General features: G+C 41.9%; 1 protein-coding gene across 2 annotated transcripts in view; it reads right to left on the reverse strand.

The window, feature by feature from the left end:
• Positions 1-21,331, reverse strand: part of LOC126263870 (transmembrane protein 65) — a 598,567-nt gene that overhangs the window by 394,591 nt on the left and 182,645 nt on the right. Inside the window, exon 2 of one of the 2 annotated variants that reach the window (XM_049960950.1) lies at positions 8,409-8,534. The exons of the other annotated variant lie outside the window; for it this stretch is intronic. Coding sequence (XP_049816907.1) covers positions 8,409-8,534 — 126 coding nt within the window. The remainder of the gene's footprint in view (positions 1-8,408; positions 8,535-21,331) is intronic. 2 annotated transcript variants of the gene reach the window in all.

A 21,331-nucleotide genomic window follows, 5' to 3' on the forward strand; every position in this document is an offset into this window, starting at 1 on the left:
GAGCGGTTCTAGGCGCTTCAGTCCGAAACCGCGCGACTGCTACGGTCGCAGTTTCGAATCCTGCCTCGGGCATGGATGTGTGTGATGACCTTAGTTAGGTTTAAGTAGTTCAAAATTCTAGGGGACTGATGACCTCAGATGTTAAGTGCCATTGTGCTCAGAGCCATTTGAACCATTCAACGGAACATCATCGATATGGGCTTTCGGAGCCAAAGGCCCATTCGTGTAACCTTTATGACCGTCAACACCGACAGTGGACTGTTGATGAATGGAAACATGTTACTTGGTCGGACGAGTCCCGTTTCAAATTGCATCGAGCGGATGGACGTGTACGGGTATGGAGACAACCTCATGAATTCATGGACCCCGTAAGCATCCAGTCTGATCATCTGCATCCGTTCATGTCCATTGTGCATTACGACGGACTTGGGCACTTTCGACAGGACAATGCGACACCACACTCGTTCTTAATTGCTACAGAGTGGCTCCAGGAACTCTCTTCGGAGTTTAAACACTTCCACTGGCCACCAAACACCCCAGACATGAACATTACTGAGCATATCTGGAATGCCTTGCAAGGTACTCTTAAGGATTTATGGACAGCCCTGCAGGATTCACGGTGTGAGTTCCCTCCAGCACTACTTCAAACATTAGTCGAGTCCATGCCATGTCGTGTTGCGGCACTTCTAGGTGTTCGAGGGAGCCCTGCACGATATTAGGCATGTGCACTAGTGTCTTTGTCTCTTCAGTGTGAAAGGTGATACTATCGTCGACCTAAATTCGCAATCAGCATCTTCGGATCTTTAAAAGGATATGTGTTGCTGTGAGCAGGGTAAAAATTTTTCGTACTTTGCGAGAACTATGTCCACAAAACAAAAATTTATGCAGAGTATTAGTTCCACCGGTGCTTTGTGTAACTGATACCTTACACGAAGAGCGTTATGCGACGGTTCGAATTTAATTTTTTATCGAAAAATTTGAAAAAATTCTTTGGCCAATACGACAGTATTCTTAACCATCTTTAAATTGATTATCTAAAATTGGTTTTTATTGAGTCTTTTTTATCTGTTATACAAAGATATCAATGGAAGTTCAAACACCTCCAGCGCAAGATGTAAATGAAGCTACCTAATAAGAATGCTTTACAAGGAAAACAGAACGTTTTGAAATTCAAGTGTAAATCTAAAAGGGTCTACGAAAAAGGTGCGGAGACTTCCACTGGCAGAATATGTGACTCAATGTATGTACCTACTCGAATCAACCGGCGTGATCGGAAGTTTCAAAGAAATTGTGGGTGGATGAAGTTGTGAAAGATCAGCTGCAACTGTAGACAGATTTTGACTTAGGAATGTGACCCTAAAGGCAAATAAATGCCAAATTTCAAAAGAATCTACACATAAATAACCTGCAAAGCTCTTGGGAAAACAATATATGAAGTGAATAACCTTCGACTTCTGAGCCTTTTCAAGAGAAAGGGACTTTCCACCATAATGTCTAACTTGGTTCTACTCTAAAAGTTATCTGACAATGGTAAAGTGATAACGAACGCTAAAATATCGCAAATTCTGCTTGCAATATGCGACATGGAATGCTTAGGCTCTGCTGATGACTTAGCAGTCTACGACTGCATGAGCCACACAGAAGGCTTCACACGATAGCGTCGAAGCAAGACATCTAGATATCATATGTGGCAACACGGAACGATTTGAGAAGTATTTTCGTTCATATTCCTTGAAGTAATTCTGTATAATAGGGAGTGTTCGAAAGAAATGAAGACTTGCCTCAAAATTACTACATCATCTAATATCCTGCAGACCGCAATTGCGAAATTACTAGACATTTATATCGCTGAAAACACTGCATCGCATATACATTGGAAGATTCGCCCTATTGTAGAAACAGAAAATCAAGGCCGGAGTACTCTCGGGCAATAGAATCAAACGGAATTTGTACACTACTGGCCATTAAAATTGCTACACCAAGAAGATGACGTGCTACAGACGCGAAATTTAACCTACACGAAGAAGATGCTGTAATATGCAAATGATTAACTTTTCAGAGCATTCACACAAGGTTGGCGCCGGTGGCGACACCTACAACGTGCTGACATGAGGAAAGTTTCCAACCGATTTCTCATACACAAACAGCAGTTTGTGTGGCGTTGCCTGGTGAAACGTTGTTGCGATGCCTGTGTAAGGAGGATAAATGGGTACCATCACGTTTCCGACTTTGATAAAGGTCGGAATGTAGCCCATCGCGATTGCGGTTTATCGTATCGCGACATTGCTGCTGCGTTGGTCGAGATCCAATGACTGTTGGCAGAATATGGAATCGGTGGGTTCAGGAGGGTAATACGGAACGCCATGCTGGATCCCAACGGCCTCGTATCACTAGCAGTCGAAATGACAGGCATCAAGCATTAATGAATTAGATTTATTCGTGTAATCACCAATTTCAACGAATTTTATCATCAGAGGCGAGATTCTGTGTTCATACAAGTTACTAGTTGTAGAATGACAGAATTTAAGTTAATAAAGACCTTTTTCTCCAGAAGGAGACTTTGTTTCAAATTCACTATTTCTGAACTGCTCAGCAAACGTCTCGGTAGCATCTCGGTTCTCTTCATAATTATCTTCCATTCATTTTCTCGATTTAATTTTACAGAACCTCGTCATTCCGTACTTAATATGAGCACTCAATTTTTAATGCCGGTATGTAGCAACATATTTCCACAGTCTAAATACTGCTGCAGTTCAGCCTCTCTTTCATGTCAATTTATGATATTTCCAAACTTATTTTATCGAAGCCAATTACCGTCTGATTTTTGTTGATACTAAATGTTACTCGTATAGTTTATTCCCGCTAGCCTCAGGATTACGAACGTCTCATTCCCTCTTACATTGTTGAAGGAGTTTTTGACGTTCACTAATACCATGAGACTGTACGGATTGCTTTCTTCTCTTCTTTCCTTTATCAACCGAGAGGACAGCGTTCCTTCTCCAGCTTATGCACCTATTCTTGAACTATATTCCAATTTCTGTTTCTGTCCTATTACATATTGTGTTAGTCATCATTTACAAGTTTCATCCGTCCGATGTAATCACGTTTGTGTGTTCATGCGTTCTGTAATTGTGTGGTCATTATGCAAATCTGAAGACTTGATGCTAAGTCTAACGTTTCATAGATTCCGCAAACCATATTAAATAATCAAGTAGTTTCTCGACATCACAATGATTTCTTCATTTCTTAGGCGTGTCATCGACTGCTGCATTTGCATATAAGCTCAATCATTATGTGCTCTGTCAGTTCTGAATACTGCACCTTCTTCAGAATTAACCTCTTTGTCTTCTGTCACCTTAGGGTGCACCGCTCACGCCTATTTGTGATCATCGAAAGTTTCCTGTTTTCACTTTGTAGCTTAACGTCATTTCTTATCATTTCCTAGAAATTACGTTGAGCCTTCGTGATTTTCTGCAGATGTGATCTCTCAAGCAATCCAATTCTGATGCTCCCCGCTTTTTGTTAATTTAATTTAATGAAACTTGTGTAGTTGCTTGCCCATCTCTCTCTCTCTCTCTCTCTCTCTTTCTCTCTCTCATTTTTTTCGTTTCGTTTTCCATCGATAAGCTACGGTATTCATTGAGTTACTAATATCTTTGGTATACCCATGATGGGTATTATATTTACTTTTCATCTGCTAGAATAAACTCAACATTTTTAATTGTAATAATGTACAGTGCCTCAGAGAATTGCTTCATCTTCTTTTTCCTTATTAGTATTCCTCTCGTTGCTGTATGGTCCTTTGGTATGTTACTACTTATCCGAATCCATATTTTTACTTAAATATGTGTTGTAGTCCGATAATTGCTTCTTAAATATCGAACGTACGGAGTCGAACTAGTTTATTTCCGTATCTTCATCTCTTCTTCGAGTTTACCTTCTCTCTTAATTTTGGAAGAGGGTATTCACAACAACCAATTAAAAAGTCACAGAAGTTCAGAAGCACTTCTCTCTCTTTTCGCTTCATCCGTCGTTTTTCCTCTATAATTATGCCTTTCTTCCACTTCACAAAACTACGACATGTATACCTTCTCTTAGATATATTTCACCAGTTCGTTAATATCCTTAAACCTCTGTTAAAATCACCATTTTGTAAGACGGACAAGGGTATCTATACAGTGGTGGTTGCTATTGCTTTCGTTTCACTCCTAAGAAACATAACTCAACCGATGGGTCGCTCGATGTAACTCACTCTTTCACCTATCCCGCTTCATTGCGAAACATACCTAGTCTCGGTCAGTTCATGGAACCTATCCAACAAGAAAACCCTAACACTGGCAAAGTTATTGCAAGTACAACTTTCAATTTTATGTAACCTAGTCGGCCTATTAGTATCATATACGTGTATCTCATATCGATCATAGTGTACATAATGCAAAGGACCAAAGAATGAGGCGTGAGAATATTGGGACATGGTGGGTCGCACTTTATCTGGTTCACCAGATGCGACCTATCTGAATAAGGTACTGCTCACAATTTCGTAATGCGTGTTAACTCACAGACTTATCAGTATGAACCTTCAGTCGTTTTTTAGGTATATTGCTTAGATAATTGTGATCGTGATCTTAATATATATGTAAAGGGAGGAGAGTTCTGGGTTACGTATTCCTCCATTATCTGTTCACAGTTTCGGAGACCGTAACGTTACCGTCGGGATCGAATCCTTCGTCGTGCCCCTTTATTTCCATTCAGTCACAGTAACTGAAACATTACGTGACTAATTCGGCAGGAGCCGTGACGCTTGGGACACTCTTCCAGTATATTAATTGCACCAGCAGTATTACTTGATGGTGTGAACTCTTACTTTATAGTCAAATGGTTCAAATGGCTCTGAGCACTATGGGACTCAACTGCTGTGGTCATCAGTTCCCTAGAACTTAGAACTACTTAAACCTAACTAACCTAAGGACATCACACACATCCATGCCCGAGGCAGGGTTCGAACCTGCGACCGTAGCAGTCGCACGGTTCCTGACTGCGCGCCTAGAACCGCGAGACCACCGCGGCCGGCTTACTTTATAGTCACTTTCGAACATATCATGTCGCTCATAGCAGCCGCAATGCGAAAAACAAAGGATCAGCCATGGAAATAGTGTTACGGGGCACACGTTTTCTGCTTCGTATAGTAGGACCTGTCCATTATCAACAAAATTTTTCAGGTTATGTAACGGAACTGCCAACACGCAAAATTCGCCGACATTTTCGCCATTTGCAACAGTAGCCGAAACGTCAGAGAAGTATGCCTATTGACAATGCGGTCATATACCCAGAAGAAATTTATGACAAAGGTCGCGGAAGCCTAGCTTACAGGGATCTGTTCAGTCTGAAAGTAAAAACAGTCGCTATTCTACCGTCAGCACAACAATCAATGCCACGAGAACTCTCAAGTTTATCGGTGTGGAATCCTCAGCGCGTCCCGATATTTCAATTCGATTACTCTGTCAGTACTATGAAAGGATGGAGTAACAGACAAGTGAATGGTCAGACATTGTAGGATATACTCCATCAGGTTAAAGTGACTGAACCTGTCCACCTTGGAGGCTTTTGGTAGCCAAGCAACCATTAAAATAACGCTCAGGTTCAGGCAAATTCCCATATTTAAGAGCGCCAGTCCTGGTGTTCTGTTGTGTCATTTTCCAACAGACATGTTTTTCAAAAACAATGCGAATGTTTATAAAATAACTTTTGCTGCTGCAAGTCACGCTTTTCTTTTATTTTTCTATTTTACACACATCAAAAAAATTTTTACGTCACCCCGATTCCCAGAAATCCTGAAGATAGACGTTGACTATGGATATTGTATCACAGACACAGTCCCTTTGACTGTTCAAAGTTGTCACTAAACCCACCCAAAGATGTAAACAATTATGCATGAGCAGCGCTCCAGTACACGGCTCGTGTTGTATAAACTTCGACAATGCATAGACGGTGAATATCGCGGTCCGATCGTGTGCGAATTGTTACTTTGTGCCAGGAAGGGCTCTCAACAAGGGAAGTGTCCAGGCGTCTCGGACTGAACCACAGCGATGTTGTTCGGACACGGAGGAGATACAGAGGGACAGGATCTGTCGATGGCATGCCTCGCTCAGGCCGCCCAAGGGCTACTACTGCAGTGGATGACCGCTACCTATGGATTATGCCTCGGAGGAACCCTCACAGCAACGCCACCATGTTGAATAATGCTTTTCGTGCAGCCACAGGACGTCGTGTTACGACTCAAACTGTGCGCAATAGGTTACATGATGCGCAACTTCACTCCCGATGTCCATGGCGAGGTCCATCTTTGCAACTACGACACGAGATGTACAGATGGGCCCAACAACATGCCGAACGGACCGCTCAAGATTGACATCATGTTCTCTTCACTGATGAGTGTCGCATATATCTTCAACCAGACCGTCGTCGGAGACGTGTTTGGAGGCAACCCGTTCAAGCTCAACACCTTAGTCATACTGCAGCAAGGTGGACGTTCCCTGCTGTTTTGGGCTGGCATTATGTGGGGCCGACGTACGCCGCTGGTGGTCATGGAAGGCGCCGCAACGGCTGTGCGATACGTGAATTCCATCCTGCGACCGACAGTGCAACCATAACGGCAGCATATTGGCGAGGCATTCGTCTTCGTGGACGACAATTCGCGCCCTCCATCGTGCACATCTTTTTAATGACTTCCTCCAGGATAACGACATCGCTCGACTAGCGTGGCCAGCATGTTCTTGAGACATGAACCCTATCGAACAATCCCGTGATGGATTGGAAAGAGCTGTTTATGGACGACGTGTCCCACCAACCACTCTGAGGGATCTACGCCGAATCGCCGTTGAGTAGTGGGACAATCTAGGCCAACAGTGCCTAAAACTTGTAGATATTATACCACGATGAATACAGGCATGCGTCAATGCAAGAGGACGTGCTGCTGGGTATTAGAGGTACGAGAGTGTACAGCAATCTGGACCACCACCTCTGAAGGTCTCGCTGTATGGTGGTGCAACGTGAGGAATAAAAAGGGCGGAAATGATGTTTATGTTGATCTATATTCCAATTTTCTGTACAGGCTCCGGAACTCCCGGAACCGAGGTGATACAATTTTTTTAAAGTGTGTTTTTATTTATTGCACGAAACGTTTCGTGAATTTTTCCATTTTCAAGTGAGTTTTTCGTGCCTTATGGCATTTATCGTGGATGTTTAGGATGTTGAGGTTCTGTATTATTTTGTTGCCTGTACTGAAATACACAGAGTGTGTCAATAATGTTGCGACAAACTTCGAGGGGCTGTAGAGAGGTCCTGAGGAACAAATCTGGGATAGGGACCCCAGCGAAATCTCACTCAACGATGCTGCAGACTGCCGATGTTATAGGCGACGGCGCCTGCCACTAGTCACGCCTTTGACAGCATACGTGACTTTGAGGTCTGACGGATTGTAGGAGGAACGTCTCGCAGTGTTGTAAGCGTAGAGCCCACGAAACCATAAACCCAAGTTGTCAGCTAGCTGATGGTGGCTATGTAATGTTGTCGGCTGTGTTTACTTGGAATGGACTGCTGGATTTTCGGCTGCTTGGACGCCATTTGCAGCCATTAATGGACGTCATGATCCCAAACAACTATGGAAGTTTTATGGATGACAATGCACTACGTCACTGGGCCACAATTGTTCCTGATTGAAGAATATTCTGGAGAATTCGAGTGAATGGTTTCGCCACCGAAATCGCCCGACATGAATTCCATCGAACATTTATGGGAGGTAATCAAGAGGCCAGTTCCTGCCCAAAATCCTGTATCGGCAAGACTTTCGCAACTACGAACACCTGTAAAGGCAGCACGGGTCAGTATTTGTGCATGGGACTTCCAACGACTTCACCTCACTGTATGACATAAAAATATGACTGGCAGCCGCAAAACTTACTTTATGAACAAGCAAACTGAAGGATAAGAGAAGGGGAATAAGAGTGTTGCAGTGTTGTACGGTAGTTATCTAGTTCAGTTTAAAGGGCCAGTCCATATCGGATTTCCTCCTAGTTGTTAGGCTACGTAGGGGATAACTTTCAGGGTCATTTGAACCGACAGACTTACCAGTCTGAGTCATTTTCAGTGTTAAGCACGTTAGTTCGATCAGGGCCATCTCAGTATGTAGGAATATGGTAAGTTGGGTCGTTGTGGACACGCAGTTCGAGGTTTGTCGGAACCTGCTAAGTTTGGGAGACCCTAGCAGTACCTACGCTGCAGCTGACATGACATCAATGTTCAGGTAAGGAGGAAGTACGAACTTCCGGCACGCGCTGTCCCTGCTGCCACTGTGCGCTTGCGCCTGTGGGTGGGGGCTGCGTGCGGGCAAGCCTGGCTTGGCGGCGTACCGGTCTTGCGGAGCAGCCACTCCTCTGGCACGGCGCAATAGGCGCCCGTGGGGTCCACGTCTCCCAAGCGCGGCACCTTGCTGGGCCGGCCGAACGTCGAGCGCAGCCGCTTGCCGGCCAGCTGTCCTGCTCAACCAGCACAACTTAGTCACCACCCGTCGGCCACAAGCGAACACGATGCGCTCGCCAAACTCCACGCCCTCTCGTCCGCCTTCTTGCAGTCTGTGGGTAGAACAAAAAAGTACAAGCACACCGTCTCGTTTGGAAGCAACGATTTACTGACTGCAGTACCGCGTATGAAATCAGCCTGAGATCTTTGAAGATCGCCTGGCGAAAAGGTGTACTCGAAGCGTGATTGTTTTCTTATGCTTATTATTTTTCTCTTCGTGGGACTTCTGACGAGTTAGATGCTACTTGTTGCGATCTCCTCTTCTGACAAGGAAACCTCCCCATCGCACCCTCCTCAGATTTAGTAATAAGTTGGTACAGTGGATAAGCCTTGAAAAACTGAACACAGATCAATCGAGAAAACAGGAAGAAGTTGTGTGGAACTATGAAAAAAATAAGCAAAATATAAAAACTGAGTAGTCCATGGCAAGATAGGCAACATCAAGGATAGTATGAGCTCAGGAGCGCCGTGGTCTCGTGGTTAGCGTGAGCAGCTGCAAAATGAGAGGTCCTTGGTTCAAGTCTTCCCTCGAGTGAAAAGTTTAATTTTTTATTTTCAGGCAATTAATATCTGACAAACTCTTATGTTTTCATCACTTCTTTGGGAGTGATTATCACATCCACAGGAAAACCTAAATCAGGCAAGGTAGAAGAACCTTTTTACCCACTCGCCAAGTGTACAAGTTAGGTGGGTCGACAACATATTCCTGTTATGTAACGCACATGCCGTCACCAGTGTCGTATAGAATATATCAGACGTGTTTACCTGTGGAGGAATCGGTTGACCTATGACCTTGCGATCAAATGTTTTCGGTTCCCATTGGAGAGGCACGTCCTTTCGTCTACTAATCGCACGGTTTTGCGGTGCGGTCGCAAAACACATACACTAAACTTATTACAGCGAACAGAGACGACAATGAACGAACGGACAGATCATAAATTTGCGAAAATAAAAAAAAAGTAAACTTTTCACTGGAGAGAAGACTTGAACCAAGGACCTCTCGTTTCGCAGCTGCTCACGCTAACCACGGGACCACGGCGCTCCAGAGCTTATACTATCCTTGATGTTGCCTGCCATGGACTACTCAGTTTGTATATATATTTTGTTTTTTTATAGTTCCACACAACTTCTTCCTGTTTTCTCGATTGATCTGTGTTCAGTTTTTCAGGGTCTATCCACTTTGCCAACTTATAACTAAATCTGAGGGGGGTGCGATGGGGAGGTTCCCTTGTGAGCCAGTTTCTTCATCTTACAACACTTACACTCAGCATCGTCAATTATTTGTTATATACAGGATGTCCTATTTAACTTCACCAACTCAACTAACTTTCTGTCCAGAATCAAAATAAAAAATTTATATTAAGTCGCGAATGAGGAAAGCAAGGGAAAGAATGGGTGAGAATTTATGACTTCCAGTCGCACAGGGTATTGTGGAAATGCAACGGCGAAAGCTGAAAATTTTTGCCGGACCGGAACTCGAACCCACTTTTACCGCTCCTTATGAGCCGATTTCGCAACTGCTTCGGCTACCTGGACTCAAATTTCCAACTCAAGGCATGCTGCAATGCTGCGTCCCTCGTCTGTTAACCCCCCTACTCGCAAGTTATAGATTCCCGTAGGAATTCGCCCGATATTAGTTCAACCGCACTGAAACAGACGTCAAGGAGTCGTCGCGCTGGTACAGAAATGTACGTATTGGAGTGGTGTCTCTTCTGTCGGACATGTCCGACAGAACAGGCACCATTCCTGATGATGGGGCTGGTGCACTCTGCAGTGCAGCGTGCGCTAAGGTGGCAATTTGAGTCGGTCCGGGAGCACGCCGGGATGGCCGATACGGTTAAGGCAACCGCTCATGACAAGCGGTAAATCCGGGTCCAAGTCCCTGTCCGCCACAAATTTTCAACTTTCGCCACTGCATTACCACAATGCTGTGTGCGAACACAAGTCAACAATTCCCTCTCGTCCCTTTTCTTTCTTTCCCCGCTCTCTACTTTATATAAATGTGTGCGCATAACACAAAATTGGCTTTGATTCTCCTGTACTAGCGCACAGTACAGGTACCCGGGAATTATAGTACGCCCTAAGAAAACCAGTGAACATTGTTAACAACATTCTGGTATGAATTAGTGGCTATGCATCGATCACTGCAATGCACACTTGAAACAGTATGCAGAATTTTCTTTTGCAAAAACCACGATCGTCTAACAATATTCAGTCGTGTACTGGAAACCCTTCAATGGCGCAAGAAGTGGGCTTGCACCTATCAGTTCAGATTCCTCAGATCCTTCTGCTCTGTAAAGCCGCTGCTTCCAAGCGCTACGGCTCGCACTCAGGAACGAGGAGTTCCAACGCGCGCCAACAGTGCGTGACAGCAGACTGCCGGAAACCTGTAAAATGGAGAAGTTATATCGTAGATCAACAGAGCAGTCTCAAACAGGCCGCTTTCACGGGCACTGTGTGGGCACTGGCTCGTTCTGTCGCTTCCACTGTGTAGCTGGACGCAAATTGTCGCTCGTAATACCTGAAACTATAAGCTGCAGCAAATAAAATAAAGTAGTAACATATTGTACAGCACTATTCCACAACGCTCCAGAGTGAGGGCAATAGCAGCTCTCGCGTCTTTCCTGAAAACAATTAAGAATAGTTAGTGTACAGGAAACAGTAGGTTAGGAATGGGAAATCAGAATAAGGGAGTAGTTGTACAGGGAATAAACTTTTCCCTGAAAAGCACCCTAAATTCTTCGAAAACCCTCTACGGAAATTAATTTCATTGATTTTTATTGTTATTTCAGCAAATCGGTAACATTTATCGTTGCCAGCAGTGTTCCTGTTCCTGATTGATAACAAGCGTTCTAAACATATTACGTAAATATGTGCAAGTATCCGTACCCGGTCTCATTTTAAATAATATTGTCCTCTTCTTGTGACTACGTCCCGTCGCAAAACACACCGATAGATCGGATACTACAATATGTGGCCTTCATAGCGGTGACGCTGTGACCTATTGATCTAATAAAGCTCCTATCGGGCGTTCTACGTTAATGGTATTTTATTTTCACTCGCCTTGTGTTGCATGTCCGACATGGGATGGAAACTTCCGGCGTCACAAGTGCTCTCAGCGGTGAGCGACAAGCCGGTTGAGTTGGCGAAGCTTCGCTGCGAAGTACGAAGAACTTGGCGGCAGCTCAACTATGTTTTCGACTGTCGAGATCGATATTGGTAAGCCGATGCCTAGATGCCTCTTAAGGGGCTCCGCAGTGTCTTGATCAGAGCACAGCGCACCTTTACCTCCCTCCTTCCGAGAAAGCAAACGAACTGCGCCGAGTTCAGGTCTAGTACGCCACTGAAATAGATCAGGCGCTTTCGCTTTCTTGTCCACCATCAGTCTTAATCAGATGTACAAAACCTTGCAGGTCAGTGGATTCACCGACATATGCTGAAATAATAATATTAACACAAATGTGTTGGAGAAATTAACGTCCATGGTCGCGTAACAGTGAACTGGTGCAAGGAAAAAAAGGATATGAAATCTAAGGTAAATCAAAGGGTCCACAGTGACCTGTGTGTTTTATTAATCAAAATACGAGCAGGGAGAGATGCTATGTGGTCAAAGTAATTATTTACTGGGACTGAATTAAAAGAAATTTACTGAGAAATATAAGTAAGAATAATACACTACCAGCTGAAGAAGAAATGGCTGGCAAGGTCGTGGCTTCCTGTCTCATTCTACCAAAGACAACAGTGGCATTTGAGAGAGTGCGGCGAAAATTTATGCACCGTCATAGTGCATACACAGTGGCTGACTGCCATCAACAATGGTTCAAATGGCTCTGAGCACTATGGGACTTAGCATCTGAGGTCATCAGTCCCCTAGACTTAGAACTACTTACACCTAACTAACCTAAAGACAGCACACACATCCATGCCCGAGGCAGGATGCGAACCTGCGACCGTAGCAGCAGCGCGATTCCGGATTGAAGCGCCTAGAACCACTCGGGCACAGCAGCCGGATGACTGTCATCATATGACCGACTGCTACGAGCTTAAGTTGTTGCTTTAAGTGTTGTGATGTCCTTAGGTTAGTTAGGTTTAAGTAGTTCTACTTTCTAGGGGACTGATGACCATAGATATTAAGTCCCATAGTGCTCAGAGCCATTTTTTGTTGCTTTAAGCTGTAAATTATTTATGTCAATAACAAATCGTAGACATTTATTTCCCATCGCTAGTAGCTAATTTCAAAGTAAGTTAAGGATCCTCTAGTGTCTGTATAATTTTTATCCTAAGCGTTTGGAAAACTCTGTACGTAGGTGTATCAGTAATAGCGGGATATACTTAGGGAGCCGATGTCCTGAGCCAAAATAAGAAGAAAAGTCTATTTCAATACGAATACCGAAATGCTTGCTTTCAGAAGTATGACACTCAAACGAATAACATGTCAGTGAAGTGACCGTTCAATAAAATTGCCATTTTCTGCGTTTGACAAACGCTTCACAAAACCTTAAAACTGTAAAAGTGGCTGTCTTCCGCCTGTACTCCGTAAAAAGGTGATGGCGCACTTACGCACGCTTCAGTGCGCGTGCTCCAATGCATCTTAATGTATGTTTAGCTCGCCCGTCCGGCTAGCCGTGCGGGAACTACGGTTCGCTAGTTTTCGTACGTACATAAATTACGCAGCAAATGATAGGATTACCTGTAGCATTAGTATCATTGGTAGAGAAAGCCATAAATGAATATGTCAGAGAGAAACTGGGAGCCGACGACTTCTTTGTTTTTCGTTTGTTTGTTTGAGTGCAGCTTGTATTTCATATCCTAACAAAATATACATTGCATTTTATAAGAATAAAAATTAGTTGACCACGTAACTTCTGCGTTCTTGTGTAACTAAAGCAATTACTTTTAATGCAACATCTACAAACAGAAAAATATCTATGTAATTACTGTTATTTTGTACTCAATAGCACATTTTCCATCATGATCAAAGGGAATAATTTCCTGTTGCTGATAAGTGCGGAAGTTGTTTAGCATTAATAGAAACGTACACACATAAAAAAAAACGTTTTGCATCACCTCGGTTCTTGTTTCATATGTGCATTTCTTGTGCACGTGACACGTTCCACATCATAACGGCTACCGTACCGTGCGATTCATCAATGGAACACGCAACCAACTAACAAACCCGCGTCCGGCCATCCTGATTTAGGTTTTCCGTGATTTCCCTAGATCGCTTCAGGCAAATGCTGGGATGGTTCCTTTGATAGGGCACGGCCGACTTCCTTCCCCATCCTTCCCTAATCCGATGGAACCGATGACCTCGCTGTTTCGTCCCATCCCTAAAATCAACCAACAACCGTCGTCTCCCCGAATGTGAGTCTAGTGTGCTAACCCCTGCGCCATCTAGCTCCGTACAACAGCTGTTAAAACAATTAAAATTTAAAATCTGAATAAAAAGTCCAGCAGTCCACAATAGCTGTAATTATTGATGTCGATTAGAGACTCACACAACCGGTTTCGCGACGTTTAAGTTGCATCTTCTAGTGTATACAATGCTATGTCATATGGTATAGAGAGCTATTACGGAATGCCGCAGAATAACAGTTGGCGTGGCTACGCAACGTTCTCAGCCCTCTTCAGTTGGTTAAGACAATCATCAATGGTGACTGTCCAGTCTGCGTTAAAACCACGATGAACTGTCTTCAATGACCGATTAAAATATGTTGCTGTGGGCCTCTGTCGAGCAACGGACGATGCCCCGAGAAAACTTTATCCGGGAAGATACTGCGTTCGGAAGCCGACAAGCTTCTCCTTTCACCAACATAATAGTAGTCGTAGCGGCTGACACCACAATCTACGAGGTTTCAAGCGTGTTGCCGGAGCGTATGCCGTGGCTATTGTACTTTGCCTTGCCACGCCAACTCTTACTCTGCGTTCTGCAAAAAAAAAAAAAAAAAAAAAAAAAAAAAAAAAAAAAAAAAAAAAAAAAAAGGTTCAAATGGCTCTGAGCACTATGGGACTCGACTCAACTGCTGTGGTCATAAGTCCCCTAGAACTTAGAACTACTTAAACCTAACTAACCTAAGGACAGCACACAACACCCAGCCATCACGAGGCAGAGAAAATCCCAGACCCCGCCGGGAATCGAACCCGGGAACCCGGGCGTGGGAAGCGAGAACGCTACCGCACGACCACGAGATGCGGGCAACTGCGTTCTGCAATAGCTCACTATACCATATGACACAGCATTATATACACCAGAAGAGGCAACTTAAAAATTGCGAAACCGGTTGTGTTAGTATCTTAACTACTTCAATAAATGCGGCTATTGCGGACTATTGGACTTTTCATTCAGTTTTGCAGTTTGTTTTAAAAAGTAATGAAACAAGTATTATATTATATGAATAGTCAATCAGTTATGTATATCCCGATTTAAGAACGGTGCCAGTTCATTAATTGGTACACTTAACGCACTGATAGCGCGTGCGTAATTTCTATGTTTTAAATTTAGCGGATATGTATAAGAAGTGGTGATTCAGGGGGGACAAATCACAGAAGCATAATGAATATAAACTACAATGAATATTTTACGAGAATTAAAGAAAATTCGACGATAACTACTTCCTTCAAAGATGTTTCAAAATGAGTCGTGTCACACAAAGCCAGCAGTTAAGTGAGATGATTTTAATGAAATTGTCGTTGAACGATTATACGACCGATTAATAAAAGTATTTGTCATAAGTACTCGGTATCAATGCTAAAGTGGGAACAGGACTATTCGCGAGGAGACGAAATGTGCAGCAACAAGTGTGTAAGATGACGATGTCACTTTTCGAAGTGGAGGAGTAAGAAGGAAAACAGAAGTACAAGTGGAAACCGAAAAATAACTTTATAACTTTCAGCAATCTGTCGACGGAGCGGAGACTTACAGCATCCGAAGATTCAGAGCTCTGCGTTTCGTAACTACGCATTACAAGCTCCGGCAAGGAAAACTGGGTCACTCGCAGGATAGAATGAGGGTCTCGCAACTAAAATTCTGGCCGCATCTGAATAATTTCCAACGCTTGGAAGCAAGTCAAAAAAAAAATGGTTCAAATGGCTCTGAGCACTATGGGACTCAACTGCTGAGGTCATTAGTCCCCTAGAACTTAGAACTAGTTAAACCTAACTAACCTAAGGACATCACAAACATCCATGCCCGAGGCAGGATTCGAACCTGCGACCGTAGCGGTCTTGCGGTTCCAGACTGCAGCGCCTTTAACCGCACGGCCACTTCGGCCGGCGCAAGTCAAGTTCGTCCCACATTACAAGACAAGCAGAACAAAGGGAGGTATACACAAAAATCTTGGCAACTCTACACGTAGTGCACGGCCTAACAGGATTACTAATGAACTGGACACATGTTACGTTTATGAAAAAGATTTATAGAATAAAAAATCAACTTCATTTGACAGTAATTTCTTAATTTATTGCGCACAGGCGGAGGTACTACCCACTATACTGCCGAGGATCCCCTCCTATGTGCAATAAATTAAGAAATTACTGGCAAATGAAGCTGATTCTTTATTCTATAAATGTGTCCCTCAGTCGCGCATCCTCGCCTGATCAAATATTTTATGAAAAAGAAAATGTAACGCAATGTCGAAGCGGATGCTCGCCTGATCAAATATTTTATGAAAAAGAAAATGTAACGCAATGTCAAAGCGGATGCTCGCCTGATCAAATATTTTATGAAAAAGAAAATGTAACGCAATTTCAATACATAAATAAAAGTATTTGTGGATGAAACTGATGATATCTCCAAATCCACCTGCCTCCAGTCGCAAGTTTTTATGTCTGGCGCTTGCTATTCTTGGTTCGCCCGATGTGCACTGTAGTGACTGCACGGTGAGAGCTGTCGTGGTTGTGGAGATGCAAGTGGTGGTTACCAGGACATCTTCGGTCTCTTTCGCATGAATGCATTTGTTAAGTAGAATATTCTCGTATGTTGTAAAACACAACATATCGCATTAATCCGCACTTAGACGAAATCTTCTTAACGTATGAGTCGTGCAACGTAGTAAACACAGAGGAAGAACTCATAATAATTGTGTGGGCGTACAATTTCAGCAAAAAATAACGTAATTGAACAATACGAAATTAGTGAAGAAAAAGTGAAGAAAAATGTTTCAACCATTGATCCAATGATGAACCAAGGCGAAAGTGTATACTTGCCACCACATTTCGTGAATTCGCTCAGCGTCCCCTAGTAAAAAAGCTTCTAAAAAGAATGACAGAAACGGAAACATTAATCGGAAAAGAAAAAGGTGAGTCAGTACTGATACCAAAAATTCCACTCATTTCATCCAACGTAACATTCGGCTTTAGAAGGTTCCAATTTCGAGCAAGATTAGCGTACAGTGTCACTATCAATGAAGCACGAATGTAAACATTCTAATGTTGCGCAGTGAATTTCTATTAAATCATCTTTCTCGTGCGGGCAACTATACATAGCGTGCTTGCGTGATAGATAACCACAAAATTTATTTGCCTTTGCACAAAACACCAAATGTTGTTTATAGGAATATATTTTGAATAAATCAGATAACAATATAAACAAAACAGATGATTAATAGCACTTCCTTCCATTCAGGAAACAAACAAAAGAAAAATTAAGTAAACGAACCTGGTATCACTTACTATTAATATAAAAACGAAAGAAAACGAAGAGGGTACCTGCCACAACTAACTCACATCAATGACATCTGACCAGCAAAGTCCTTCAGTGAATTAACACAGAAGGAAACGGATTCAAATAAAGGACCCGTCCTTTTCTGTGGTAGGTCGCCTCTCGATACTACTTTAAAACCGCGATATTTCGATGATTGACCTAGATGTCTTCCCCAGTCTTGTCTATGAAGCTCTTGCGTCTTCTCACTACTTGCATTCCAACCGGAGCTAGATACCACCTACCAGTCACGCCGAGAAAACGTCAGAAATAAAATAGCAAATGAATCAAAGAGCACACGGCTTGCTTCATTAGACTTGCTACCGAAACAGGATGCCTGGTAAGGTTACACGTAAAAGCATGCTCCATCAATCAATATTTTTCATTTTTCTTGTCGGCTCAAAAAGGTAGTTGTCATCGCTTGCAAAAGTATGAAAGAAAATGTTGTTGTTGTTGTTGTTGTTGTCTTCAGTCCAGAGACTGGTTTGATGCAGCTCTCGATGCTACTCTATCCTAGCTTTCGATGCTACTCTATCCTGTGCAAGATTCTTCATTTCCCAGTACCTACTGCAACCTACATCCTTCTGAATCTGAAAGAAAATGGACGTTTCCAGAAAAATAATCCCCACGTGCAGATATTTTAGAAAGGTGAGGGCAAGTGAGGATACTATCATTGGATCAATTTTTGGAGCCCTACCTTTTGAGCTTTTAACAGTTTCGTTTGAAAGCTATTGAAGAATGTCTCTAGCCGGTAAATGTTCCTGCATTCAAACTTAATAACAGAGTCCCCATCTCGAAATCTACCTTTTCTACATGAATGTGATCCTGAAAGGTACTGTCGAACGATATCAAAGAATTTTTACATATTTTCAGCTTCAAAAGAAGATTGGCGACGTATCACGTATCATGACGACAGTTCTCCCCACAAATCTTATTGCAGTCCGCACTCCATTCTGTCTACCATCCCTCTTTCGCGAGCTCATATTCGTGCACTGAAAGTTTTTCACATTAACATAAACATCATTATTATTCAAGTTGTACCTATCTTCACTCATTTTAATCACATTCACATTGTATGAAAATTATTCAAATTTTTACTAATCCTACTATTAGCAATGCAATTACAATCAATATATTCATTTAAAAAGTAATTTTCAAGTAAGAAGTGCATGACAGTCTACCTAGAAATTCTGTAGTAAAATGTGAATCATGTATATTAAAGAAATCCAGTGCCTAAATTTCTTTCATATAAGAATGGTTCACTATAGTGAAGGATTGGTAAATATACGCCTCTAGTTTTCTTTTTTCGTGTCATTTCAGACACGTCACATAATTAAAACAGTTATAAACTGTAAATTGGACAAATTACATTATTATTACAATCATTTGTCGTTCCTGTACGAGATAAATGCGTTTAGTCAAAAGAAAAAGCTGTGAAATTTAACTGTTACAACAATCTGGTACGTGTACTGCCTGGGCCGCTGTAAGGTAGGCCTTAAAGACCCTCGCTTGATCAGAGAAGACAATGAAATGTAAAATAACCAAAAATGTTGTCAGAGAATACATCTCATGCATGCAGATGAAAAATTGTGTGTGAAATTTTGATGCCAGTAGAGAACCACACATACGTGCATTTTTTTCGACTTTAAAGATGGTCATAGTTGTAGAAGGTAGACGCCGTCTCATCAACCATATACTAATGTCAGATTATGAATACAAGAAGCCGTCAAAAATTCTGCATCTACTCGACACACATTCTTAAACTGATATTAGAGACTATAGAATTAATTTCTTCTAACACTTTCCTGTCGCACTGGAACTGTTTTATTTTTATGGAAGTTGTGCATGAATTGGACATCCTTAATAGATAGCTGACAGGAACTGTAAATATTACGGTTTCACTGATAGTAAGGCAGCGATAGTGTAAAAGAGCGAATTTAAATCATAATCAGCAAAATGTTATCGATACAGGTAGAAGAATGGAAATGTTCTCAAATATGAAACCCTCTACTGATGTGAAAATGTCCATACGATAAACGTTTCTGCAACGCCCTGAAAACCGCATGCAAATTTTCTACACACTCTCGCCGCTGTTTTAGTGGCACACGCAATCTCCACCTCCTTTTTAAAAAAAAGTAATGAATGTGTCGTTAGCCGTAGCCGTAGCCCCTAGAATGGTCAACGATTACCAAAACTGCATAACTCATTCTTAGGATTCCTTATAATGCAGGGTCATTACTTTTATGCTAGATATTTAAGTCCTCAAGAAAAGCTGCAATCTGCATTTTATTGTACAGTAAAGAAAGGGCGCAGCGAACATTGTCATACTAGGAAGTACAAAGCTGGAATTTCACAAGAGCGGTTGAACATAACGTAAATGAACGACATGCAGGAGGGAATTATTCCGGCTATATGATGTACAGCGCGAATGGATAGAACTGAAATGCATGTTTATGAAAGGCAATTGTAGCGAACTGGATGCAAAACGTTCAAATGGAAATTCATGTGTGTTGCGGTCACAAGTTGTTTTTTTTTTATAGTGGTAGAACTGCGGATTCGTAACCGACCTGGCCGAGTGTGGAATCAGACAGAGCCATCTCATGCGAGTTCACTGTGATTCGGGGCACGTCGGATTGTTTGTCTAAACTTTTCTGCTACCTGATTATTTCATCGGACTTTGTCACATCATTAGCGTATAGAATAATAACTGTGATAAAGACATTTTGTTGTCTACCTGAAATTACCGAAAAATAAACATATTTCGCACTGGCGCCATTTAAATACTATTGAAAAATGTCTGTTTGGAATGAAGAAACAAAAGTAAATTTATTTATGTACTCGCAATAGCCATGTACTCTACATCTACCTCTGTCCGTTCTTTGTGACTAACATGTAGGCTGTGTTTCTATCACTGAATAGTTTCTATTATTGCAATTATTTTTTGGAATCCATCCTGCAAGACATCGTACATATTTAATACAATCTAGTCTTACTCATTCACGTTTACTAGAGCGTTTGAATGGCATAGCTCATGATTTTATTAATTAAACAAAGTCAGAAAATGGGAAGTTATAATGAAGATAACAAAAATAACTAAGGAAGAGATTTAAAAAGACTGGGTTTTGTTTTGCAATTGTGTTTTATCGAAATGTTACATCATCAAAAGCGCGCAAAAGGGAAAATATTGTCCCTTGAAGGCCGGTAAACTGCCAGGAACTAGTCATAGTTTAGAGAAAAGACATTTTTAATGCAATGGCCATTGGTATCTCACTGAAACACACTCATGTACGACTGAATTAGGTATATAGCTAATCTTTATGACGTCCCATGGCCCAGATTAGGCAAACTATAAATTCTAAAATATTTTTCCACGATTATATTTGTCATACGTAAAAGAAACTCTACTGAAAGTCAATGAATAATGCGATTACAAAGAAAAACTATTATCTGTAACGTAAGTATTATTATTATTTCTTTCCTTTCTCCTTAGGTCTGGTTCGAAATGAAAGTGACGAGGACCTTGATCAAGCGTGACTTCCTTTTAACTGTACGGTATATGTTACATTGCGTTTAGGAACTTTCGGGTAATTGAACATGTATCAATAATTACGGATTTCTGTAGTTGTATATATATGTTTGGATGTAGCTGTATTGCGTTGATGTACTGGTGGATATTGTGTGGTATGACTCCTGTAGTTGATAGTATAATTGGTATAATGTCAACTTTATCCTGATGCCACATGTCCTTGACTTCCTCAGCCAGTTGGATGTATTATTATTATTATTATTATTATTATTATTATTATTATCATCTTTGTTCTTTTTGGTATCGGCGTGGAACAAAAAGCGCCAGATACTCTCTTGCTTGTTCTTGTTCGGATAGGAAGCCATCGTGCGCAATCTACATAATAAGGTGTGTACATGTTTTATTATTTGAGCAGTGAGCTCCAATATATGTATAAAATATTGATGTTGTTAATTTTAACTGTAACCTGCACCACATATCCGGTTTACTTGTTCCATCATTTTTAAAACAATTTGAGACGCCGCGCTGCC

Source organism: Schistocerca nitens, chromosome 1 (genome assembly GCF_023898315.1).
Source record: "Schistocerca nitens isolate TAMUIC-IGC-003100 chromosome 1, iqSchNite1.1, whole genome shotgun sequence".
NCBI classification, from domain to species: domain Eukaryota; kingdom Metazoa; phylum Arthropoda; class Insecta; order Orthoptera; family Acrididae; genus Schistocerca; species Schistocerca nitens.